The sequence below is a fragment of the Diaporthe batatas genome, assembly GCF_019321695.1.
Source record: "Diaporthe batatas strain CRI 302-4 chromosome Unknown Contig00020, whole genome shotgun sequence".
In the NCBI taxonomy this organism is placed as follows: domain Eukaryota; kingdom Fungi; phylum Ascomycota; class Sordariomycetes; order Diaporthales; family Diaporthaceae; genus Diaporthe; species Diaporthe batatas.
In genome coordinates this window covers 290,004-314,690 of record NW_025408567.1, presented here as the reverse complement: position 1 = coordinate 314,690, position 24,687 = coordinate 290,004, and the positions used below count along the sequence as shown (strand labels likewise).

The 24,687-nt window shown below is 54.0% G+C and overlaps 5 protein-coding genes across 5 annotated transcripts; 2 read left to right on the top strand and 3 right to left on the bottom strand.

Moving 5' to 3' along the window:
- Window positions 1–5,469: 5,469 nt before the first annotated feature.
- KVR01_012634 (uncharacterized protein) lies at window positions 5,470–7,544 on the bottom strand (the record flags this gene model as incomplete). The annotated part of the gene is made up of 2 exons (XM_044786142.1): window positions 6,823–7,544; window positions 5,470–6,757 (listed from the first exon to the last, which is right to left on the bottom strand). The coding sequence occupies exons 1-2, from the start codon at window positions 7,464–7,466 to the stop codon at window positions 5,470–5,472; spliced, it is 1,932 nt and encodes a 643-aa protein (XP_044638445.1). The 5' UTR covers window positions 7,467–7,544.
- A 767-nt stretch (window positions 7,545–8,311) lies between these two features.
- Window positions 8,312–8,824, bottom strand: KVR01_012557 (uncharacterized protein; the record flags this gene model as incomplete). The annotated part of the gene is made up of 1 exon (XM_044790900.1): window positions 8,312–8,824. The coding sequence occupies one exon, from the start codon at window positions 8,822–8,824 to the stop codon at window positions 8,312–8,314; it is 513 nt and encodes a 170-aa protein (XP_044638368.1).
- Window positions 8,825–10,258: 1,434 nt separating this feature from the next.
- Window positions 10,259–10,881, top strand: KVR01_012648 (uncharacterized protein; the record flags this gene model as incomplete). The annotated part of the gene is made up of 2 exons (XM_044781844.1): window positions 10,259–10,635; window positions 10,713–10,881. The coding sequence occupies 2 exons, from the start codon at window positions 10,259–10,261 to the stop codon at window positions 10,879–10,881; spliced, it is 546 nt and encodes a 181-aa protein (XP_044638459.1).
- A 5,478-nt stretch (window positions 10,882–16,359) lies between these two features.
- KVR01_012581 (uncharacterized protein) lies at window positions 16,360–20,712 on the top strand. The gene is made up of 3 exons (XM_044789098.1): window positions 16,360–17,740; window positions 17,807–19,539; window positions 19,661–20,712. The coding sequence occupies exons 1-2, from the start codon at window positions 17,641–17,643 to the stop codon at window positions 18,865–18,867; spliced, it is 1,161 nt and encodes a 386-aa protein (XP_044638392.1). The 5' UTR covers window positions 16,360–17,640; the 3' UTR covers window positions 18,868–19,539; window positions 19,661–20,712.
- Window positions 20,713–21,030: 318 nt separating this feature from the next.
- Window positions 21,031–23,162, bottom strand: KVR01_012576 (uncharacterized protein). The gene is made up of 3 exons (XM_044787240.1): window positions 23,070–23,162; window positions 21,702–23,003; window positions 21,031–21,625 (listed from the first exon to the last, which is right to left on the bottom strand). The coding sequence occupies exons 1-3, from the start codon at window positions 23,088–23,090 to the stop codon at window positions 21,506–21,508; spliced, it is 1,443 nt and encodes a 480-aa protein (XP_044638387.1). The 5' UTR covers window positions 23,091–23,162; the 3' UTR covers window positions 21,031–21,505.
- Between the last annotated feature and the right edge of the window lie 1,525 nt (window positions 23,163–24,687).

Below are 24,687 nucleotides of genomic sequence, written 5' to 3'. Positions count from 1 at the left end.
GTACGGAGTAGGAGGCTCATTTGGGGGCTTTGATAGGCCTGCCACATCCCCAAGGTTCGATTTGACATGCCCTTGGCAGTCCAAACCGTTGATTCTCGACTGATTGTGTAGCGTACCTGAAGATCACTGGCGTGACAACTGCGGCGAAACAAGCATGCCCCGTGGCGACTATCGCCGAGCTCGCCGGCTGGGACAGGCGACGGGCGCATGGGCGTTGCACTTACCGTCGAAATGGATGTAGCAACAGACACCGAGGCGGCGCCTCGTGTACAGTCACACATTTCGTCTGTCGCGCAATGTGACGCCTGGGCAGTAGTCAAACAAAGGTCTTATAGACCTGAGGCAGTCGACAAAGCACAGTATGTGTGTCAGATTGGGACCACGTCAGCACCAAATGCCACCATTTGGACTGGGCAGTACAGTGATGGTGATTGGCGCGGAACACCGATACGCATTGTACCTGACGTGAGGCTCTCTCATCGCGTCATAGGTGGATGCAAATAGTTGCTGTTTCTTTGTACGGCACACCAAGGCCGTTGATCGGCCAGGAAGAGCCCCACGTGAAAATCAAAAGCATCAGGTAGACATGAGCGTGGCCGAAGGAAAACAAGACGCCGTCGTGCAAGCGCTGTCAGGTCAGGCGTGGGCGGGCATGTTGGTGCTGCACAGGGATGACTGTCTGAGCACCACGTGGGCTGTGCTGGGTAGATGTTGTGCTGGGCTGGGATGCTGATACGCTGGACATGTCCGTGAATCCAGTCGGCCAGTGTGGATGAGTGCGCAGGCAGGAGAGAGCCGAGGCTGGCTGGCTGCCTTCTAGAAGACTGGTTTGGGTTCCATTACACACGCCCACAAGGCGGTGTGTAGACTCTGGCTTGGCCACTCTATTCTGGTCAGCGTGGCTCTTGCATGAACAAGATGCAGATCGGTCCTGATTTGTGACATGCGAGCTGCAGTCAGCCGACAATATTCCGATGGCGTGGTAGCTGAAGGATTGCATTGACAACAGCACAACAGTACCAACAAGCAATTGCTGCGATTGTGTGTGGATGATGGTGGTGGGAGACTGATTTGGCCGATGGATGGGCGGGTGGGTGGGCAGGCGGGCGGAGGGTCGGGGATCGTCGGGTTGTCTGATATACTCCAGGCTGCGTTGTGTTGCAAAGGGACGGATCATCATCATGACATTTGGTACGTGGCGTTGTTGGTCAGGGCGATGGATGCGGCTGCTTTAGTGTATTTGGAGCTGCTGTTGCTGGCCACCCTCCAGTCGGCTTGGCTGGAAGCTGCTGGCTGCTCATGTGTGGAAGAACGAGCCTGCCCCAGGCTTGGCCGGCGAGGTCGAGGAGTCGAGGGTCCCGAGGTCAGGATGAGGATGGCGATGTGTGTGGGAGCAGGGAGCAGGGAGCAGGGGCCAGGGGGAGGGAAACCAGGCTTGGCCGGGCAACACCTCCTTCCTCCCAGCGCTGTCAGAGCTGCGCGAGGGTGGATCTGGTTTAGTGTGTCGCCTTCCATCTGGGGAAGGAGGGTGTGGGCGGGCAGGTGGGACACAGGAGGATACTACAGTACAGCCCTGGCAGCCTGGGCGGTTCTGGACTTGCTCTCTGCAGGGCGCGTCATTTCTTCCCGCTGCCGGTCGATCGACAGGCCTCCTCCTCCCTCGTCCTCGTATGCCATCAATCCCACTGCTTGGCATCGCAACACCTCCTCAAGTGCCGTCGTCCTCGACACCGTGACCAAGTGCCAATACACAGCGCCCATCCTGCAGCCTGGTCTGGTTTCGTCCTCGGCCAGGCCACGCATACAAAATACTATGCTGCGCAATGCTGCGCAAATGCTGCCTCGGAACCTGGCAAGACGAGCCCAAATGTGTGGCGCTACCGCGTCCTGCTGACCGTAATTTTCCATCAATCCTCAACAATGGCCAGCCACGATGATGTTGGCCTTGATGCACATCAGCAGGCAAATCAGCAGGTCACTTGGTGCCATGCTGACGTCCTGCAGATTACTTGACAGCAGACAGCAGACAGCAGTCGCAGCCGGTGCCCCGTCGCCTCAAGTGCAACCTTGACTGACCATCGTCATGACGCGACGCTTCATCGCCTGGGTCACACCACCTCTTCCTTACCAATCCAATACAGCACATAGACTGCCTTTGTCTTCTCCCTCAGCTCCGTCGCCGCCCGTGGCCCAACACCACGGAGCCTCATCCGACGGCTGGACGTGGCGGCCCACGGAAATGGGGCAGTGCGATATCGCCCGCAGCATTGGCCAATCGTGTGTTATACCCTGCTACGACTTCCTTTGTCCGTGGCAAATCCGGAATATGCTTGGTGATGCTGTGCTCTTCGTGCACAAGCTGCAAGCCTCAGCTCCACGGTAGCATTTTGCGATCCTCCGCCTGAGCTCTACAGTGCCTTGCAGCTTGCTTCGGCCACCTTCTCGGTTTCCGAGCATCGCATCTGCTCCACAAACAGCACGACTTGGAGTCGAAGCCCGGTCACAATTCATCGTCAATTGCTGTACCAACTCAACCCCGGCAGCTACCTGCTTTCTCGGCCTCCGGGCACGAGGGCAAGCCCTGGACTTGGCTCGGATAGGACGGACGGTGGATCGGGCATACCAACCCTGTCAAATCCGTGAGCCAGGTGACTGATTTCTCCGGCTGTCGAGTGACCACTTCCCTGTTTAGGCATCCCGACTGGCTCCTCCAGGTTGGAAACGCGGCACAGCACCGCAGCATGCTAGTTCGCCCGGCGCGTGTCCTCTTTTCTGGTCAAGACACGATGTGAAGAAGTCTGGACAGGCCGCATAGGTTTGAACAACGGCAACGTCAACACAGTTCGGTCACTGTGCATTGATGGACCACCCCGCGTTTCCACCTCTTTCGCGGGGTCCAAGGCCGCGGCCAGACCAGGACGGCGGCCGAAGGACTCCACCCTCTTGACCCCACGCGTCGCAACCATTTGTGCGAGTGCTACACTATATAGACAGGTGCGAATGAAGAGCCGAGCAGAACCAGGGTCCAACCTTACTCGGTTGTCAAAGTGCTATTCTCAGCATCATCCTGTGCTGACCACAAGGGGCGAGCAAGCAACATTCGAGTGCTCATCCTGTGTACCTGCAAGGGTTCCTGGGGTTCAAAATGTGCCTCATTCCGACAGAGTGGCTCTGGCTTGACGGCGTGGGGGTCACATCGTGGGGATGTGAGATGCGCCACCCGCCGAGAGACTTCCCTGCAACCTGGACCTTGTGCACTCTCACTCAAATGCCAATTTGGCGGCTGATCATCTTGAAATATCACAGATCCGTAGCATTCACTTCTTATCCTCTCAGTAAACGTCTGAGCTGATCGTGCTCAACCTGGCCGGCTGGCCGGTTGCGCAACACGAGGAGAAATTTTGTCGAAGGCTGAACAGTCCTTGTCAACTCGTTGCTAGAATTGATAGACTACTTGCCATTTTACGTTTCTATTTGATTATTTTTGACATTTTCTACTGTGCGGCACCCTGCCTTCTGCGAGGATCGCGACCATCCCGCAGACATTCGCCCCGCGCATGCAACATCATCAATTAGCCCATGCAAAAGGAGCGGAGTCGCTTCGCCACTAATACCAAGAAATCGCGGAGACAGAAATGTGGACGACAACCAACAATCTCGCTGAAGAAGGGATTTTTCGCCGATGAGGGAAACCCGCACGGCCGGCCGGCTTCATTCTCGAGCGATCGGATCAGGCTGCAAAGGACGTGTCGCCAACATACCATCGCTATCGGCATCTTCCATCAAACATGGATCACGCGCGGGTGTACAACAGGTGCCCATGTCCGGATTAACACAAGTCCAAGCATTCCCGCTTCGTCACACTTGACACATGTGCCCCCATGATCCGAAGGATCTGCTGTCACACGCGAGAAGTGATGGAATATGCCGTGCGCCGCACTCAGTACTTTTGATGGACGGGAATTTCTTCGGGGCGACTTCAGGCAGCCTATCCGGGCTCAACACGGATCAGACCAAGGGTTCAATTCCAGGTATTGGGCAGGGCTTTCGCTTGTGCCCTGTCTATCCAGCCTCCATGGCACGCGTGATTCCACTTTGTGCGAGTGTACGGAGTAAGTAGTAGGGCCATGACGCCGACCTCCTCAAGTCCGTAAGCTGTGTTGGACGACACCAAAAAGGTTGGGTGTCTGTTGTCCGCCCAGGTCCTTGTCGGCATCGTCGTCTCGCTCGAATTGTAACAGGTCCCGGTACTAGTGCCCGGCCCGGCGCCCGGCTCACGAACAAACTAGCTCGACCTGGTCAGGACTCGTATGACTGGACAGAAGCTGAGCTGTCAACAAGGTATGTGGGGTGTAATCAGGCTTGTCCTCACCATCAAATGTCATCACAACAGATTGATCCGCGGCGAGCAGGCGATTGGCCCCTGGCAGCTCGAGATTCTGCCCCCACGCTAGGCACAACGCCTGAACGCTCGGCTGTTCTTAGCATGGCATTGTCCTGCTTGAAGATCGCTCGCTAAGCAGCCAAGGCAGCTGAGGTGCAAAACCTTAGTTAGGCAAGGATGGTGAGGTTTCACAAGTCTGACAGTTGATGTGTTGACGATAAGTGCGCTGTGCCTGGTTCGTTGCCCGGTCACTTGTGTGCGACCCTTTGGCAGGGGTGTGCTGGGGTTTCCTTGACTTGCTCACGGGATGTCATGCAAGCGATTACAAGGCGGGCTCATTCAGCTGGAGAATGGTATATACTCATGTAGCGACGGCTCGGCCACGCCGCTGGCTTCGTTGCTTGGGTACATTAGCGTTATGACAATGGCGGTGAACTCTAGATGGTAATGCCGTTTTTCTCTCTAAGCTTCCAAGCTTGGGTATATGCAACACTACTTATCTTCATGAGATTGATCACGGCTGATTACTTCCGTGTCTTGAAATCGATAGAGTGGCTTTGTGTCCTTCTGGAACAGGAATGCGTTATCGAAGCCCCTCGTCCATCATGGGTGCGGTTCTTGAAATCCTTTGACGATACGTATTGACAGCTACTGTCATCGCGTATGTGCCTTGGAATGGAAATATGGGACAGTTGTCGCAATTGCCTAAGAGTTCGAGTCAAAGGATGTGGATTAAGCATAACGGAACATTTGGCAATAAAACTTGGGCAGATACCACTCCTAGAAACAATTGCCGGTATTAATGGCTCAAAGCGCATTAAATACTCATGGGTGGCAAATATGTACACTTGGTATATGTTGAAAATGAAGGTTTGAGGAGATGCGTTGTCATTTCTCTTCAGCTTCCGTCGACATCTCAAAGTGCATATGTGCTCAAGTGTGTATTTGTAATACGCCAATATTTCCAAGGCTCAAGGAGACCCGAGAAGGCAAGAAGGCTGGGTTGGAGACAGTGGATCATAAATCATAGGACTTAAAAAGAATAGATTCATCTCTATCCCTGTAGAGACATGCTACTGTCAATATCACCAGCATGGCTTTCCCCTCTTGAGGTCGCGCACACCATCCGCGAACCCAAAAGCAGCATGCGGCAACTTGACGTCCATGCTATCAGCCTGTGAATCCAAGATACCGTACCGCAGCCGCCTGCCGCCGACCTCCCTGGCCAGCGGGGCCTCCCCCAGGCAGTGGCCCCTCGCCAGCTCGTCCAGGTCGGCGTTCCGCGTGGTGAGCAGGATGCTCGAGAAGCCGGTCCCGGCGCTGTACCCGTTCTCGAGCAGGGAGTGCACGCCGACGGCGAGGCACGCGGCGGTGACGGCGGCGGCGACGGCGTAGGCGAGGACGAGGCCGCGCCAGTTGTACGAGTAGAAGGTCGCCTGCTCGTGGACGGTGACCTGCGCGGCGGTCTCGTTGGCCAGCGGGGCGGAGCCGAGGATGCTCAGCGTCAGGTTCCGCGACAGGTCCTCGATGGCGGCCGGGACGGACCCGGCGCGGCACAGGGCCGGGCTGAACCAGGGGTCCTGCTGCCTCCAGGACGACCCCGCCGCCATCTCGGGGCACGCGGCGAGCGCCGACCGCACCACGCCGCTGCCGTCGCCCACCAGCGAGCCCGTCGAGCCCCAGCCCACCTCGGCCGCCAGGGCGTCCGACAGCGCCCGGTACATGGCCCAGGACTGCAGCTCCCCGTGGCTGTAGTCCTTGACCGCCGTGTACCTGGTGTCGATGTCCGCGATGTTGAGCAGCTCGAACCCGCGGATCGAGGCGGCCTGCGCGTCGTCCTGGAAGGTGAAATCCACCGTGTAGCTCGTGTTCCACACGTTGCAGGTGTAGTTGGCGCCGTCCGCGCCGAAGCCGTTGGTGTTGACGAACAGTCCGTACTGGACCGCGCTGCTGGTCACCGCGGAGACGCCGAGGTAGAGGATGTCCAGGGTGCCGGACACGTTTTCCATGGCGGAGTCCCAGGCTTCCTGCAGCTCTGACGCCGGGATCGTGGCCGCCGTCGTGTTGCTTGAGATGGCGGTGGACAGATTCTGGCACTTGAACGAAGGGCCGTAGTACTCGATCGAGTAAGACGAGTTCGGATGTGGTGCCGCGAAAGGGAGGACTGCCATCGACGTCAACGTCGCGGCGGTGATGCGCGAGACCTCGGGGGTCGGGCCGGCGAGATTCCCCACGCCTTCGAAGTTGACCCAGTTGCTGGCCATACCGGTCGTGTAGTCTGGGTACGGGACGTTCATCGTCCTTATTTCTGTGACTGAGCCACTGACCACTGACAGCGTGGCTGGCGTTATCACAGATGCGATGGGGAGGCACCTAGACCACAGCAAGTTCAATGAATGTGCTTAGACGGAAGGAAGAAGATCACCACAAATACGTACCAGATGCACACTCCGAGTAGGCATAATACCTTCGCCTTAGACAGGACCTCCCAGCTGAGGAAGGAGAAAGGATTGGACTGCAGCGAGAAGATGTTGTCGATCGCTCCAATGCGGAATTGCTTCCTCTTCACAGTGACCCACAGCCTCTGCACATAGGCTGTCCCAGCCGATGCGACCAGAGATGAGTGGGTGAGGAACGCGAAGGCAGTTCCAGCTCGCAACGCCCACTCCTGACGCGTGTCGGAGGAGACGATGGTCCCATCCAGAGACTGGTAATAAAAGTGGTGGCCGGTTGCCAACACGATGCCAACGACAAAAAGGCCAATCATGAGCGCCGGGGCCCTCCAGTGTATCCGCCATGCTGCCGTCCTCTGTTCATCCTGGAAGTCTTGGTCACTATATCCTGTAGCCTGACCGCCATCGAAGGAGATCTCGGGTGTTGGGCCTTGTTGTGCCAGAGTCGGGCTCTGGCCCGAGCTGGCGACCCAGGAGCTCTCGTATGGGTCGTAGCGGATGATGCTGTTGCGGGCGCCGGCTGCTGGATCTGGAGTCACATCCAGCTGGTCTCTCGGGACTTCATAGGGGTCATATTCGTTCACGTCGATCCGAGCAGATGGTTTTGAGGCTCCATTGGCTCTTACCATTGTTGCTGGGTCTGGAGGCTGAGGTCATCCGGTGGTTTTACGAGCTGGCGGTTGCGGTGCCTTGCATGCTGAAACAGATGCAATGGGTGATCTTGATCACTACTCGCCATCATGGGCGAATGACAGTGATATTTGAATTGTACTCTCCCTGAAACCGGTACTAGTAGTGTGGCGGTGGGCGGCTATGTTGTGGGGGTTAAACTTGAAGGATCCAAGAACTCCAATTGCATCCACGAATCTGTTTGATCGCTGGCTAGGTATGGGTGGATGTGATTGAACGGGCAACGCACAGACTGTTGGAACACGTATTAAGCAAGCCACTAAATTAATGGTAGCCATTAAGCACAGAAAAAAAGACGGTGAAAGGAAGATAAATTTAGGCACACTGGTAACGGTAACACCAGTCGACGCGGGTAATTCTGGACCCAATTGGACATGGCCCACCTCTACTGCAACTTCCAAGGATCTTCAGGCGTCTATCGCGGCAAAAACCACCGCTTTCACATGGTCCAGGTGTTGTTGGGCCTACAGTAACAATTACATAGATTTACGTGGAATCAACTTTCAAGCAGATCCATAGTTAAGAAACACCACACTACACAAGGCGACGAGACAAGAAGCTGCAAGATTGGGGGTTCCAAGGTTTGTTCAGTTTTGACTAGTGCTGAAGGATTCCAACATCCTGGTCTGTGGTCCACACGCTCGGTTCCAGAAGCCTGGGTGAAGGGGGCTGGTGCCTAAGGCCGGTGGGGTCCACGACTGCAAGGGTGCGCCTTGTGCCACCTCATCGATCCATTTCGTCGTTGACCATTAAGGGTCAATGCCTCGCGATTGCACCGCTGCCGCTAAAGGCCGAGGGCGGCGCGCAGGGCGGTTTTGACGGCGGCATACTCTTCCACCGCCTTCTCGAGGGCTTCTTGCGTCTCCTCCATCTTCTTCTCAAGAACTTGATTCTGGGCCTCGAGCGCATCGACTTGACGCTTCAGGGCTTGAATCTCCTCGGATACTGCGTTCATCAACTCGTGAAATGCGTCAATCACCTCGTTCTTTTCAAGCAGCTTCTGCTCTTGTCGCACTGCAAATTGAGCAAACAAGTCTTCTCGAAGTGCAGCCTCGCGGAAACGGCAGTTCTCGTCATGGTAAACAATCCAGTGATCGTCGTAATTGACTTCACCGTATTTTTGCCGGCAACCAATGCACATGGCAACACGTGTGCCACCTCTGGGTTCGCCAGAATTGCCCCGAACAAAAGGGTTGATGTAGAAGCCGTACGTGGCGAGCGACTCAGGCTGAGCGTGGCCTCGGGGCACCCAGCCATGGTCGACGAAGCTCGTCAAACGAACTTCGTAGTTATCCATCGGTTGATGCTAGGCCAAATAGGACCTTCCTCTTGCTTAGTGTAGTGGTTAGGGTAGTGGTGACACTGGTGGTCGCAAACGAGTGGTGGCCGAGTGATCGAGGTGTTCTGTAGGATGGTATGAATCCCACATGAGGTTGACGCATAGGAGTGTGTTCCAAAGGAAGTCGTCGACAAGGAGAGACAACGGGAAAAAGTGGTTGGAAGAGTGATCGAGGTAGTGTGAGTTGCAGGCAGTGGTCGCAGAGGCTCACGCAACGGCTGTTGGTGGGAGGAGACCTCAGTTGCTTGACGTCAGACAATCTTCCAAGGTTAGCTTCCCTTGAAAGGATGGGCGTTTGCGGTGCGGTGGTGGAAGGTTTGGGGCTTGATAAAGTTTGGCCCACGGGTTTTGCAAGCTGTAGGCAGCTGGCTTCAAGGACCTTGACTTTTTCGTTACCTGCCCTAGGTAAGGTACTGAACGAAGTCTTGGCGATCAAGGGAGAAAGGAAAGTGCATCTTTTCTCTCCAGCTCTTTGCATAGGGTCCTCACAAAAAGAATTGACAGCTACACCTGTGAGCGTGGGCTCAAGTGCTCTTAAGAGTCTCTGTTCTGCGCAGGTAATGATGCTCCAGAGTACCTCACTGCCAATGTGGGCTCGGTAGCAAGTAAGCCAAACAGCAATTGATACTAGGACATTAAACTGGCCGTAGAATGGCATGGTAGGATTTGGAGCTCATTTTGGATCGCTCCAAGGCTCTTTGATGATTTGGATCCGAACATTGAAGCCTTGTGATGAGAGTTGTCACCAGATCGGCCAAGGAATAAGCACACAAATGACGATCGAAGTTGATACTGTTCCATGTAAAGCCTCGGTAGCAGTCATGAGGCTGTAATCATGGCTTTCACTTCATCGGATACACAATGATAAGTGCCGGAGACGCACAAGTTCAACAGGGGATTCCTGCCGTACAATCTCCTTGCCGAACGTCTCGGTCCCGGCCAATCTGTACCTACTCAAGTGCTAGTCACCTGGGCAGCCTGACGTAATCAGTATGTGCTTTCACATTTGAAGTCCTCGTCAACTCTAGTGGACACTTGTTATCAAAGCATGGGACCAAGAAGGTCTTAGTCATTTGTGAATGTGAGCCACAAGGTAAGGTGGCTCGTGGCTGCCCGTACTTGGAGCACGGCCAAATAGCTGTCATAGTATACATTTTGTTACTCCCAGCCTCCAGTCAGAACCCACACGCTTGACCTTGCCATATTTATTTCAAGAATCTGGCTTGTAGCGAAAAAGGCCAACTTGCAACTATTCCCACAACAACCTCCTTCCACCATCGACTTGTTTTGGAAACGTTTTCAACTGCCAATCGTCCCTACATCCAAGTTCCAGTTCCAAACTCAAGGAACCGTCAGCTCGAAAACATAGCATCGACCCACCTACAAATCAAAATGTTTGTCTTCATCTTCTCCCGCCTTGTTCTCCTCCTGCTCCCAGCGAGCATCTCAGCCGCCGCCATGGACCGAGTCGTGTTCACCCCTGGACACAGCGGAGACATCACCAACACCTCATCCCTCGTTCGCCGAGACAACATCGGGTGGTTCCCCGACGAGGAGACCCAAGCCACTTGTGACTCAGACGCAACCCCTGAGAAAACCGAGGGCAGCGAGTTCCTGAAAGCCGACTGCACTGTTATCGTCAGGTTCAACCACGAGCCCGGCCGGTACGTGATCCGTGGCTACGCGAAAGGGAAGTGGGCGCAGATCTTGGACGTCGGCACGTGTGCTATCGCGGTTGCCAGGAACGATGACTCCACCGATGACTTCGAGTAAGTCCCTCCTCATGTGTACCTACCAGATGATGATGGCTTTGTCGTTCAGTTGACTGAGCTCGTGTGTTTTGCAGTGTCGGTGACAAGGACATCAGAGACAGCATCAATGCGGCGATGGGGATGTACGAGGACCCCAATAAAATGAAGTCCGTTACAGGCGAAGGGGTCTGCGATCCTCATGACGAGTCAGGCAATGAGGTGCAGATCAAGTGGAAGGTTGCTGATCCTGAGGATCTGGATTGATCGTCTGGTCATGGGGGGGGGGGTTTCCACCCTGATGAGGGTCAACGTCTCCCCGAACAAAGCTTCTACTTCGGCGGACCGTATCTTGCTAACTCGGTAGAATGGATGCAAACATGTGATGCTTTTCTCATTTTCCAACGTTTCTGGTGACCAAACAGAAATTCATCTAGATGATTCCCTCTTACCGAGTAGTTACCCGGTTTCGCTTCTATTCCGCATACGTCCGAAGCCGTCCACGGCGCCTTCATACAGTAGTAAACGCTCAAAGACACAGTGTTTGGAAGAACATACAATATCAACTGGGTCTTGAGCGTTTACCACCGTATGAAGGTGCCATGTGTGTCCCGGGACGTATACGGAATAGAAGCGAAACCAGTTACAGCGGTGTCACCACACATCATTATGATATGGCTCGACAGTACGACTCCCCGCACAACCCAATCACACAAGAAACGCGGGCGTCTGAAGATAGGGCGGTGTCCAAATACCCCCGGCCAGGTTCCTGCATGTGTGAGGACTGTGTCAATGTCATCGAAGGCCTCACCCACATAAGTGAACGTCCGCGACTCAGAGGCGCCCATGTATACATGCTACATCAAGTCGATCTGCTTGCCACGCTCTCAGATGTCGTCCTGATTGATGGGGACCGTGTCGATCCAGGCTGCGTCCGTGTGCTTTCGTACCTGTTGCAACACCGCGTCACAGTTCCGGGTGATCGGCAGCAGCAGCCCATCGATTAGTCAAGTGCAACAGCCGAGATGCCTATCAATATCGGTGATCTGAGGTGTGAAAACCGATGCTTCCTCTCGGTATTGGGGTAACTTGCTGCGGGAAGCATGGTGATCATGTCACAATATGTGGTTGTGGTTTCGCTTCTATTCCGTATACGTTCGAGGACATACATAGCGCCTTCATACGGTGGTAAGCACTCAAGACCCAGCGCTTGGAAAGAATACAATGTCGATAACAATAGTTATAATACGATAGGTGCTTGTGGCCTCAGCCTTGCGACGCACATATACACTATGTGCCTCTGGTAAATGGTGGTGTCTCTTTTGCATTAACAGCGCAGTGGTACAATTGGTGACAGATTACGTTTTAACAAAGAAGCAGAGTAAAGCTTCAAATGCTGATACTGAAAAAGCTTCGAAGCAAATGTTCTTGCCTGGCTCAAGGCGCAGCAATTAAAATACATCAGGGTCTGACAGTCGACTTGAGAAGGGAGCCTTCATGGCCTTTGTAATTGGTGTAAGGGAAAGAAGTAATCAGAAAATAATTCAATGGCTTAACACACACCAGCTGGTGTACTAGAGGCTGTCTCACCGCATCCAACCACGTGAACTGTGGACTTGCGACGGAATACACATCCACTCGCTCTCGAACATGACAACTTCATGCCGTGGAAACCATATAAAGACAGAAAATGTTATTTTCCCCGCGGGTAAAAGCAGTGAGAAGAATGGATCGCATCTAAATTCCAAACAAAGTCGAAGAGCACACTTGTAGGTACGAAACAGCACCAAGAGCTCCGGGTAAGAGATTCAGACTTTCCCTTCCACGATGGTAGTCACATCAAGAATGTTAACTCAGGCAATCATTGTGACAAAAGTGAGCAAACTTTACCACGGGATATATATATATATCTTCCCAAGAAAACAGTCTTAGTTAGTTGACCTACTTCCGAGCCAGTAGGGCGGCAAGACAACAAACAGCCCGGACCGCATACACAACGAGGACTCGGCATGGCCGAGAACCAAGAAAACAAATCCCAAGATAGCCAAAACGGGCACGAGTACCTTCAAAGCTCAAGCTGAATGATCCAAGTAGGGGGCGAGAGAGTGACCAAGAAGAAGAAGGATACTACGGACACGCACACGAGCCAGCACCAGGCCTGGCCTTCCTAGCTCGATACGAGGCCAGCATCCCACCGCAGATCATCTGCAAAAATTCCCACAACGCAGTTGATGGGATCGCAGCTGCTATGTACAGTGCCCCCTTCCCCAACCGAACGGTGGATGCGCGGGAGGAATCCCAACCGGACAACGGCACTTCAACAGCGGGGACAATGGCAGCAGCCAAGAGCCCATCTCCCCCATCAGCCCGCCCCCCTTCAGCCCTTTTCCCAGGCACGCAAGAGAGCCAGCATCGTGGAAGCCCGGCACATCAATCTCATCAGCTCGTCACGATCCATCCGGACTAACCTCTTTCTCCCCAGAGCCGAATTATTAAAATCCCCGGTCTCCCCACCGCCCCTCCTCTCTCTCTCTCGACCCATCCCGCACCCCTTCATTGAGTCCCGCCGGCTGTTGGCAGGTGCCAATGATGAGAGCGTTAATTAATACGAGGCTAGCGGCTCCCGCATCCGACCATGTGGTCTTGAATCAAGAGGTGGACATTGCAGGTGGGTAGATACCCTTTCCCGTCCTAGTCTGGTTTAAAGGGGGGAGCTGGACTATTGTGTAATAAGACACGCAAATACTTGAAGCTGCACCTGGATTTGCTAATAAGCGAAGAAGTGAGTGTGGTTGTCATCTTCAACGCAGACGGGCGTTGGCCGCTATGACGCCGCCCCTGAGCCCTCGTGTTATATAAGCCATCAATTTTTTTATTCCCTTTTCTGTCATTTCAGCTGGAGAATCTGCTACTTCTGAGAATCCGGGCTCCGGGTTCGGCTTCACGCCGAAGCCACGTCCATCACGTGCATGTGTGGGGAGGTTATGATTCACGCTTGCGACTAGAATAGAACACTGGGATCCGCTATATGGTGGACTTCAGGACGAAAGTACTGTGTACCACTTGGGCCTGCAGTATGTGTCCACTCATCTTGAAGATGATGCACCGGAGGTTTCTTTGAGCCTGGACACTGTAAATGTCTGCCGTTGGCGCGGAGTACACAGTAATAATGGTTTGGGAGCTTGATATTGCGAGGAGGCCTCGCTCGCACTCGCAGTTAGGACTACGACGGCAAACATGAGACGAACAGGCGCAGCGCATCAGACTATGATCATTCTGTCTCAATGCCCTCCCAGCCCCGAGACATCGGATTAATGAGGCGAAGGCCAAGCAGACAGGTACGGGGCATCACGTGTTCGAGGATGGACAATTGTCCTACTCGGGCTGGCCCGTTGTTTTGCCGCTGCTGTTGCGACTTGGAGGAGGTCTGACGGGCAGGACGGAACGTTTCAAATTGCAGGGAAGGCGGAGCCGTCTCGAAATGGACAGCGGGCTGCCGTGGGCAAGTCTCGGGGCCTGTAGCGAGGAAGCAGAGATGAGATGAACCGGGATGGGGTGTGGTGGCATCCGGCCGGGCGGCGGATACGGCGATGGCGACGGAGTCAAATTGATCAACCGCGCCGAGGCAGCGTCTGGTTCTCGGCGAGGACCCGAAATCACACGGCGACTGGGATACTCAGCTCTGTGTGGACAGGCGGAGGCATGCACGATGGCCGAGAAGCTATGCAGCAGACATCGGCATGGTCACCGACTTGCTCGTTCGTTGACCCAATCCGGACGCGGAGGGACGCCCAGGTTGCTCGCGAGAGTGGTGTGGGCCGTGGGAGCAGCCAAGTGAGGCTGAGTAAGACGACAATTGGCCGGCCAGTTTTAGGCTGGGGCTGGCATGACGGGTGTGTGTCATGGAAGGCTGGAAGGTTTTGCTGGGAGCACAGCCCCTGAGAGTAGGGCCACAATGCGACGGGCAGGGCTGGGCGTCATTGGCTGTGGTATTTTCCCCCTGTGGTGTGCTGAGCTGAGCTGTGCCTGGGCGTGACCTCACGGTCTTCATGCCTGGGCGGATGGAACGGTAACGTTGCGAGATGCCGAGTGAGTGAGTCCCTGGTGCACGCACCCCCACGACTACACAGCACAGATGTGGGCACAGCCTGCTCCATCCATCATGCACCGGATTGCCGTCTTAGACTCTGGCTGGTGTTTTGAGCTGCAGGTGTCCAAGGAGGAGGCGCAGCTGGCGCAACTGGCACACTGACCCCTGTTTCAAGAGCTGCAGCAACAAGCTTCTCGAAGTCCGGCGACAGGAGGCTGGCAGGCAGGCAGGCAGCTGGCAGGCTGGGTGTTTGTTGTACAAATGCAAGCTACTGCTGGTGGAATGCAGAGGAATGCAGAGGGTTGAGCCGCAGGGTGAGACAAGGTACGTCTTCAAAACAATGGCATGGTCCATCTGGCATGCTGGCTTGCTGTTGTGAAGAGACGTTCAATTAGGCTCGTACTGTGCAATAAAGGCCCTATGACGATGGCCCATCAGGCCTGCGGTAGAATCAAGGTTACCGTTAGAGATTTGGTTAAGCTCGCGGAGCTCTGGTCGGGTCTGACAGTGTGTTATGGCCCATGGGATGCAGATCGAAGGGGAAGGGGGGACCCAAGAATGGCAGAGGCCAGGGTTGAGGCCAGGGTTTAGGACCATTTTACCCGATCTCTGCTACTACCACAACCTTCCAATCTCGCCGTGACAGGTGCACAGGCAGACAGGCAGCCACCCCCGTCCTCGAGCTGGGGTCACCGACGCACTGGTCAACTAATTTTGGCATCCTGGTCACTAGCAGGCTGCCAGGCACTCCCTTCTGGCTCTTGCCCGCCTCTCCGATCGTGAACGCAGGCACGAAGCTCACGAAGCTTACGGATGCTCACCAAACATTTGAAGAGACACGAGCCAGACGCCCGGGAAAACACGGTCTGGCGCTTACTGACCTTTACTAACAGATGGGTGATCTGCAACCAAAGAGTCTGCCGAGACCTGCCGCTCGCTGGTGATCATTTCTGGGTCGCTTGATCAGCAGCGTCAATCGCGTCGTATTCGTCCTGGCCGATGGCGATGACAATGTCTCCCCGATGCTCCCCCAGAAACGCATAGACACGAGTTGACGAGCACGGGACGAGCAGTCATCCGTACCTTCATCACGCCGCCTGTCCGTGTTCCCCTGGCCCCAGAAGGCTCAAAGGGTAGGGCCGCGAACACGTTACGCCGACCGTTACTACTCTGTGAGGCGTGTGAGGCGTGCGAGGCGTGCGAGGCGTGGGCCTGGGAATCAATGTTGCACCACAACCGCTGCGGTCGCTCAGCGTCACATCTCGCATCTGGCTCATCTCGCGTCGCCCTCGCCGGCTGTGCTGACTACCTGGGCGTCTGCCAATACGACTCGCGCCTTTCCCGAATCTGACTGACTGACTGCCTGGGCAAACGAGACCAACGGCGCGTGTCCGTTGTCGCTTCGTATTCGAGCACCCTCTTTTTGGCTTTACAGGCGTAAAAATAATACAGCGCCAGTCACCAAAACGGCAAAACTCGGGGTCGGCCGGTCCCTTAGCTGCCCAAGCGGGCTAGGGGAGGGAGCTGGGGCTTCCAGGGGAAATGGCTACGGAATCTGGCCGGATCGTCACCAATTTGCAGCGCGAACAGAGCCCTTCGCAGTGGCCAGCCGGGGCGCTTCCTTTGCTCAGTCACCGGCTCGGCGGCTCGGTCGGCTGGCCCAGCAATGTCTGCTGCCATCAAGTCACTCACTGATGAGTCGAAATTCTCGTCGGTTTCTTTTCTCGTGCGAGAGAGTGCAGGGCAGGAGCATGCGTGCTTGTACGCCGTCCGTACTGCCAGCACAATACTGTCATGTGCGGCAAGTCAGGAACCCTGGCCCGTCCACCAGGCCGCTGTTGCAGAATAAGATGCCAAGACTAGGATCAAGACAGGGACCAGGAGAGGACATGATTACACATGCACCGGTCCTGCAGGAGGTTGTTAGCCCCTACCGGCTACTCGGCGCAAAACATGGGCCATCAACCCCGGGTCCACCACGGATCGCCCTCGTAGGTTGCCCCCCAAGCGTCAGTCAGCAGTGCCACAGCAACCAGACAATCGCGCAGCCCAGACACGCCCAGGCAGCCCAAGTGACCAGAGCCTTCCCATTCCACCACTCAACCCTGAATATCTCCCCACCGAAACCGAAGCAAACCAGACCTGGCCCCGGCACGTCCTCGCCTGAGTGGCCACACAGCCCAGGCAGCGGCCCTCTTCTCCAGTCGCCCAGTCGCCCAGTCGCCAGTCGCCAGTCGCCCGGCATTCCCTCGCACACTCACTCACTCTCTCGCCACCTCACTCGCTCATCCGACCCACTGGCACCTGCAGCCCTCTTGGCTGACCCATGTTTGTCCCTCATGCTGTGGGCACCACCGACCCAGCCGTGCCAGCCCACCTGCCACCCTGCCACCCTGCTCGGCACCTCACCCATGCCGCAGCCAGGTCTCCGCGTACCTGCGTACCTATGGACCCTGGAATAGTCCAGTGCTCCAGTGGTCGTGTCTACGGAGTACGTACCTACTTAGACGGATACGGAGTACACAGTACTGTATGACGGATTGCACCTGGCCTGGTCCGGCCCTGGTGTTGGTGATGGCCGCTTCCCCTTAATAAACTGGCCCGCCCTTTCCCAAGGCCCATCCATCGTGGCCCTCTCTTTCCTCCACATCGCTCATCACTTCCTATAGCACGCACTTCTTCTGTGCTGAAACATTTTTTATTTTTTCCTTGCTTGGGTTTCTCCATCCGTTCACACGCTCGCTATCGCTCCCATATACAAATTCGGCTTCCTGCCACTTTCCTGGCCTCGCATCTGCCTCTGTCTCACTCAGACCAGACCCTCGCCATAAACAATAACAGAGTTATAATACTTGTGCTCTGAACACTCGCTTCTCTCTCGCTCAAGCTCGCCTACCCACCTAGCTTCTCACCACAAGCCAGAACCAGCCGGCAAAATGTTCTCCAGGTTGGCTTCCACCGCGGCTGTGATGCTCGCCGCATCCACCCTCACCAGCGCCCAGACCTTCAGCGCTTGCAACCCTACCAAGAAGGATGGTGAGTTTTTGAATTACATCCGCTACCACCATTTCCGATTATGTATATCTGACTGACAATCTCAAGGCTGCCCGGCCGACCCTGCTATCGGCAAAGAGGTGACCATCGACTTCACTAAGGGTGAAAATGACTTCTTCACCCCTGCCATTGGCACCACTGTGAAGTACGACCCAGCTCTCGGTGCTGTCTTCGCCATCAACAAGGAGACCGACGCCCCCACCTTCACCTCCACTGGCTACATCTTCTTCGGCCGTGTTGACGTTGTCGCTCGCGCCTCCGTCGGCACTGGCGTTGTTACTTCCTTCGTCCTGCAGTCGGACGATCTCGACGAGATCGACTGGGAGTGGCTCGGTGGTGATGACACCCAGGTCCAGACCAACTACTTCAGCAAGGGTGACACGACCACCTACGACCGCGGTGGTTTCTCCGGCGTCGGAAACCCCCAGTCCGAGTTCCACACCTACACGATCGACTGGACGGCCGAGAAGCTTGACTGGATCATCGATGGCACCGTCGTCAGGACCCTGAAGTACGCCGACGCCAAGGGAGGTGCTAGCTACCCTCAGACCCCTATGCAGATCAAGCTCGGAACCTGGGTCGCTGGCCGCAAGGACGCCCCCGAGGGTACCGTCCAGTGGGCCGGTGGATACACCGACTTCTCCAAGGCTCCCTTCAACGGCTACTACAAGAGCGTCACTGTTAAGGACTACATGAACGGTGCCAAGAGCGCTGGCTCGTACGTCTACGGCGACCGCACCGGCACCTACGAGTCCATCAAGATCGAGCAGGGCGATGGCAAGAGCAGCGGTGCTCAGAGCTCCTCCGTCAAGTCATCCGCCACCAGCAGCGGCGCCTCCACCCTCGCCACCGTCACCAGCTCCGCCGGCCTGACCGCCTCCGTGACCCAGGGTATTACCCTGGCCACCGGCGAGCCCAGCAACAACAGCTCCGACTCTGACTCCTCTGACGCCTCCACCCCCACCAGCTCCAGCTCCGGCTCCAGCTCCGGCTCGTCCTCCTCCGAGAGCGCCCCCAGCTCGAGCGTCGTTACTGCCGGCGCCAGCAGCAAGGCCGGCATCAACCTCGCCTTCCTGGGTACCGCTATGTTCGCTCTGCTCTCCCTGTAGGACAAGAAGGATGATTCCGAACTGGCACGAGCCGACTAATATTTTTTTCTTCACACCACTTTCCTTTTTAACAAACGGGATGAAGAGCCGGGCATCGACTGCCCTGGCCCTTCGGACCTTTTTCACCTGCTATACAACTTTGTAACCAGTCGGCTCTGTGTGCACGGGCAGATATCGAACCACTTGTTTTACCCGAGGGTTGGTGCGAAGGAACACGGGTGGTTCTGACGTTTTTGACGGACGAGCGAACGATGGCATACGGACAAAGACAGACGGTCCACGCTGCAACATGATACCAAATTTTGATTGCCTGATTCATTTTTGAGGAAGCATTGTTATTTTGAGAGACTACAAACTTCTTGGAAAGGGACCATCGGCGGAGGATGGTCCGGAGGCGGCGTTACCAACAAGCCTGCAGAGGTTACCGGGACGTCGCTTGGTGCGAGGAGGCGGGCATAGATAGATCCAGTCACAACAGACAGTAAGAAAAGATGAGAACCGAATGGCAGAAATTAGATGCACACCCTTTGATGGTGGCACATATCAGAAACAGTCTCTTCCTATTTTCCGTTCTCTGTCGTTTTTTTGCGAGGTGTCTTGCACGTGTTATGAATCACGTCTCTGGTCAGCCGGTGTATAGGAGACAACGTTTCTGCTGTCATACTCTGCCGCGTAAGACTTGTGCTTCCCTTTTTTTCCCCCGCCCTCCTGCATGCGCCATTTAGGGGCGAATGGGGGGCTGGGTGTGTTACCGCCGGTTGTGCTGACAACACACACGCGCGCGCCGAATCAGACCAAGAGACCGTTGCACTTGCATATTGTGTCTTCATTCTGCCTCATTTCGATTTTCCTAGGCGCCCAGGGCGCCCAGAGGCAGAAGAATGATCCCAAGACCCTTTTTCCTCGTTGGGGGGAGGGCCTGGAGGGGGGACTCGGTGTTGGCGCCTGCCATTTCCGGGCTAGGTTGGTTTGGCTGCGAGGCGAGCGGCTCCGCCAACGTGCGTGGTTGTACAGTACATGTAATAGGGTGGATGGTATGATATGATATGCGCGGGAACGGGAGGGGACAGGACCCCCCTTGTCCAGCTGCAGCTGCTGGCGCTACTGTAAGGTACCGACGTGTCCGATGGGGCCATTCATTTGTTTATTTGTTCATTTGTTCGATGGGGTGATCTTCCGGTTCTCACTCTCTATTGGTCCCAATCTTAATTTTTTTTCCTGTTGTTTCTGTGCCCCTCCACCTCATCCTTCCAGCTCCATGGGTGACGTGATGTGGAATCGATTTTGATTTATTTTTTTTGTATTCTTTCTCTTCTTCTTCGAGACATGGATTGAACGTACTGGGCTAAAAGGACAGAGGATCAGACTGCATGCGTGTTTAAGATGAGGCGAGGCCGGGGCCCCGCCCGGCCATCCATCCGGCCGTGCCCTCGTGCCTGGAACCGGAAGGATCATTGAGGGGCTGAGTGGCTTGCTTTTGGCCTGGGCCGTCTTATGAGTTTTAAGATGAGCCGGGCCGCCGGGCCCAAACCTAAAGTAAAGTACTTAGTTACAGTGTAGTGTAGTGTATATACTCCGTACCGGGGGCAGAGCAAGGAGGTATTGTGGTGGGGCGGGTGATAGATTTCTTGATTTTATTTTAGGCTGACATCAACAGGGGACATGGCACGCCAGACTCTCCTTGGGTTTTTGGCCGCGGGGGCGATTTCGTCGTGGGTTGTGGTTGTTGTGTTGCGGCACTGCGTGTCTGTCACTCGGGCATTTTCACGCCAGCCAGCCTTCTTAACTTTTTTTCCTGCGTTGTGACGATACGGACTGTGAGGTTGCATATGTGGATGCCACTTGATGGGCGGCTTGGCCTCATCTCATCTGAGCGATGGCCGGTTGGCTCTATTGATCCCACGTCTTGGTCAATACGTAAAGCCAAGGCCGCTTGGGCTGGCGAGAGAGTATGTACATACTTAAGTACCGTACCGCGCACCCTAGGGTTTTTAAAAACGATATTCTTACTAATACTCTCTGGTGACGGTTATAACTACTAATAGTCCTTTCTTCCTTAATATACCTTTAGGTAGGAAGGAGGTCTCTTAAAGAGATAAGATCTTTAAAAGGTATTAGTTTATAGAATCCTTAAACTTTAAGCGTTTATTTTAATATAAAGACTAGCTAAGAAAAAATTCCTCTTTTATTCCTGTATAGTTATCCCTCGAGTTGAGCTGCCCCTAAGTCTGGAATAGTCGTGAGGATAGAGTTTTACTGCGCTTACGGTAAGGTAGAATAATCCTAAGATAAGCTTTACTGAGTGGAGTTTGGCTCAGTTAAACTTACCTCGTGCATAAAGGACATCCTGTATCGGGATATGCCGGCAGCCCGGATTCTGGAGTTGATTCAACCGGGCTTTGGGCCAGATGACCAAGCCGGGGATTGACGCAGCCCACAGGCAGGTCTTGACCAGTACCTGGTCGGGAGCCTCGCGATGCCCCAACATCACACCATCCGAACAAAGTGTCGCGGTCCGAAGATATTGAGAACGAGCACCAAGTAAAAATCTCAGTACTGAGATAAACCTGTGGAGCTTGACAGGCAGAACAGCTCTCCCCATGTTACTTAGACTCAGGAGTGGTCGCAGTCCGTGCAGTCAGGCGGGGCCGGTAAGCTGAGGATCTGCTACAGCAGCCTCTTCCATCTCCTGTGAGTGCCGTTCTCCTTCTTCAGTTGTGGCATCGATGATCCCCTCTTCAATACTCAGGCAGCCAGCCTTATATAGCACCAGAGCAAATTAGCATCAGCGGACGTGTCACCCTCGCACAAGTTTGGAAGCAGGAAGAGCTTACCTCGTCAAGAAGGCTGACCATTTTCTCGGCTTCCGGAGCCACCATTTCGGCCAAGACTTTGTTGACCTCCTCCAATGATGCGCTCTCTAAGGCTGCTCTCATCTCGGGAGAGAATCGCTCAAAGATCTTCCTAGCTTTTCTTTCCTTTTCATCCTCGCTCCCGGCTGGTGGAACCTGGATCCGGATCGAACTATCCTCGCCTGCTGGATACAACTGAATCTGCTCAACACCTTTCTTCTTGGAGTCCCGCTTTGCCATAGAGTGGATTGCCCGGAACCTCTCGGCGACGTCCTTCTCGAAGATCTCCCGTGCCTGGTGGCCCGGCGTTGTGATACGTTTGAAGAACAGTGCAACACCGTCGGGCCCGAGCGTACGACAGTATTGCAGCAATAGAGCTTGATGGACATACTGCCAGGCCTGCTTCTCGTCGTCTTGATCCATCATTGCGTAATAGGCTTCGATGAGTAGCCCGTCAGTATCTGACTCGTTCTGGAGAATTTCTGGGTGCGACTGGAGATAGCCACGACTGGCGCGGTAGTCAGAGACTGGGATCTGTGCAAAACGCGTGGCCGCCAGAGATGGCCGAATCTTCTGCTCGCTATCTCCGGAGTTGTCTGTGCCGGCAGTCTTTTTGAGCTTGTTCTCGTCCATGCCATGGTTTGGGTTGAGCAGCTCCACTTTGGTCTCCTGTTTCGATGTCTCTCCCGGTTTGGTCCTACTGACGTACGAGCTATCGAACCCGACATGGTAGCTTTCGCTAGTGATCTTGTTCGAGTCCTGTTGCTCAAGTGTATCAAGTTTGCTGGCGAGTTCTGCCTGAAGGTCTTGAATCTTCTGAACATGCACACCAAGCTCCTGAACGAAGGCTTCGTAGCGTTGGCCCCTTTCTGTTTGCCTCTCGTCTAGAGTCTTATTCACCTCATCGAGAATGGTCGCAAGCATCTTCGAGTAGGTCGGAAGAGGCGGCAGGTCGCTATCGAACACGCCTTCTGGTCTTGGTGGGGGACTATCTTCCGTGGGTTTGGTCGACGCCAACTCCATGATGACCTGGAATGCAATGTCGGCTGGGTTCAATTTGCTGTCAATAGAGCCGGCGTACCGCGATTGTAGGGTGGCTTTCAGGACGCGGAGACGTTGTACCAGTGCATCATTGATGGTGCGCTGATGCTCGAATGCCTGAATCTGTCGTTTTCTTTGCTGCCGCTCCATGTGTACCTGGTTCTGTTTTGCTCGAATAAAAGACCGTTTGTCGACATTTGGGTGGACCTCGATATCCGAGTCGTCGCTGAGCTCCAAAGCGTCCTGATAGGGTCATATTCAGTCGAACGAGCTACTTTTCCAACACCGATGCTTTCAAAGAGAACATACCCATTTGCTATAGTCTACCATCTTGACGAAGCGGGCGATGTTGAAAAGTGTGGGTGGGGAAGCAGTTGGGGGATGTTCCCGGATGGAAGGTTGCAGAACGTTGGGGGTTGGTTGGTGTGCAAGATGGGGATAAAATAGTTGATATATTAAAACACAACACCCTTAAATATATCGCTAAATTAGGTGTTCCTATAAGATTTTTATAAATTTAATTACACTAATTAATTACTTTTCTTTAATATATTACTTAATATATATTTTATTTCTTTAAATTTATTAATTATTATAATAATTAATAATAACGTTAATAAATATAATTAAAAATATATATAAAAAGAAATATATAAAGTAATATATTTTAATATATTAATTATTTTATTTTTATTCTAATGTAATAAAGTAAGAGGGGTATAGTTTATATATTAACTTATATATAAAATTAATATATTAATAATATTAATTTATTTATAATTTAAAAAATATTTTTATAAAAATAATTAATTTAATAATAATAATAAATATAATAATATAATAGAAAAAGAATACTAATAAATATTTATAAATATTTTGTATTTTAGGAGCTAAATTAAGGTAGGGGGGGATAGTTTTACTTATAAGAAATAGCATCCCGACCCGGTTAGTCAGCAGTCTACCTTATCGCTTAGCCTCAGCAAACCTCAGGCTATGCTCAGTAATGATCAGAATTTAAATCACCTCAACCACATCCCCCGTCCATTCCAATATGACCGCCTCATCTTTTTCAGTCTATCAGCTCTGCGCGAATAGCGCCATACAAACGGCCTCCGTCCACCCGCCAGAGTCGGGAGGCCTGAGGCCTGGTTCCAGGCACTTCATCCCGACGGACATTGCGCAGACCTCTCGTTTCTCTGCCCCTGCTGGCTACAACGCAACATGGTCAGGACAAAGGATCCGGTGGCACATCTTACGGTCTGCCTTGACCATCCCCCACGAGGTTCTCTACGTCCTTTCACCAGGCTTGAAATGCTTGACATGATGCCACTACAAATTTGCTCGCTAAGAACCTGTCCCCAATCCCTAAATATATAGGGGCCTGAATACCTAGGTAGTAGGTAGCTTGCGATCAGTTGGCGGCTTCAAGCATCTCACCGGACAATTTACCCCAGAGGCAGTGCGTTGGATGCGGGCCGTGATCCCACCCGCCAAGGGGTGCATATGTGCTTACGAATTGGGTGGTTGACGAGTTCCGGACTGCGACCTCAAATCCCATTCCAGTAGCAGCATCGATGCTTTGATGCCTCCGTGCAAGCTTGGCAGGTATATCGATGTGGCCTTGTTTGTAGTCAGGGGCCTTGACCTCAGAAGGCGGATCTGCTCTGCTCGGGAATTGAGTGCTATGGGGCTGACCAGCGACAGACATATTGCTCTGAAAGAGCCGAGAGGACCATGCTGCTATCATAGAGACAGGGGCAGACTGTGTGAAATTGGGGCCCCTCTCTCTCTACTAGTAACTAGGAGTCTTCACAATGCTCATGTGGCTCATAGAGCGGATGCTATGGCGCATGGGCATGGACGGCCAACTGACTGCCTAGGTCGACTTGGCCAGAAATATCGTGCTGTTCCTGCTTGACACGGCCCG

Excerpts from the sequence above, each read along its gene's own strand:
- KVR01_012576 (XM_044787240.1), bottom strand. The coding sequence starts at position 23,090 with ATGGTAGACTATAGCAAATGG. Across the intron at positions 23,004-23,069 it reads TGGTAGACTATAGCAAATGG|GACGCTTTGGAGCTCAGCGA; the intron begins GTATGTTCTCTT and ends TGACCCTATCAG. Across the intron at positions 21,626-21,701 it reads TGGTCAGCCTTCTTGACGAG|GCTGGCTGCCTGAGTATTGA; the intron begins GTAAGCTCTTCC and ends GTGCTATATAAG.
- KVR01_012581 (XM_044789098.1), top strand. The coding sequence starts at position 17,641 with ATGTTCTCCAGGTTGGCTTCCACCGCGGCTGTGATGCTCGCCGCATCC. Across the intron at positions 17,741-17,806 it reads CAACCCTACCAAGAAGGATG|GCTGCCCGGCCGACCCTGCT; the intron begins GTGAGTTTTTGA and ends GACAATCTCAAG.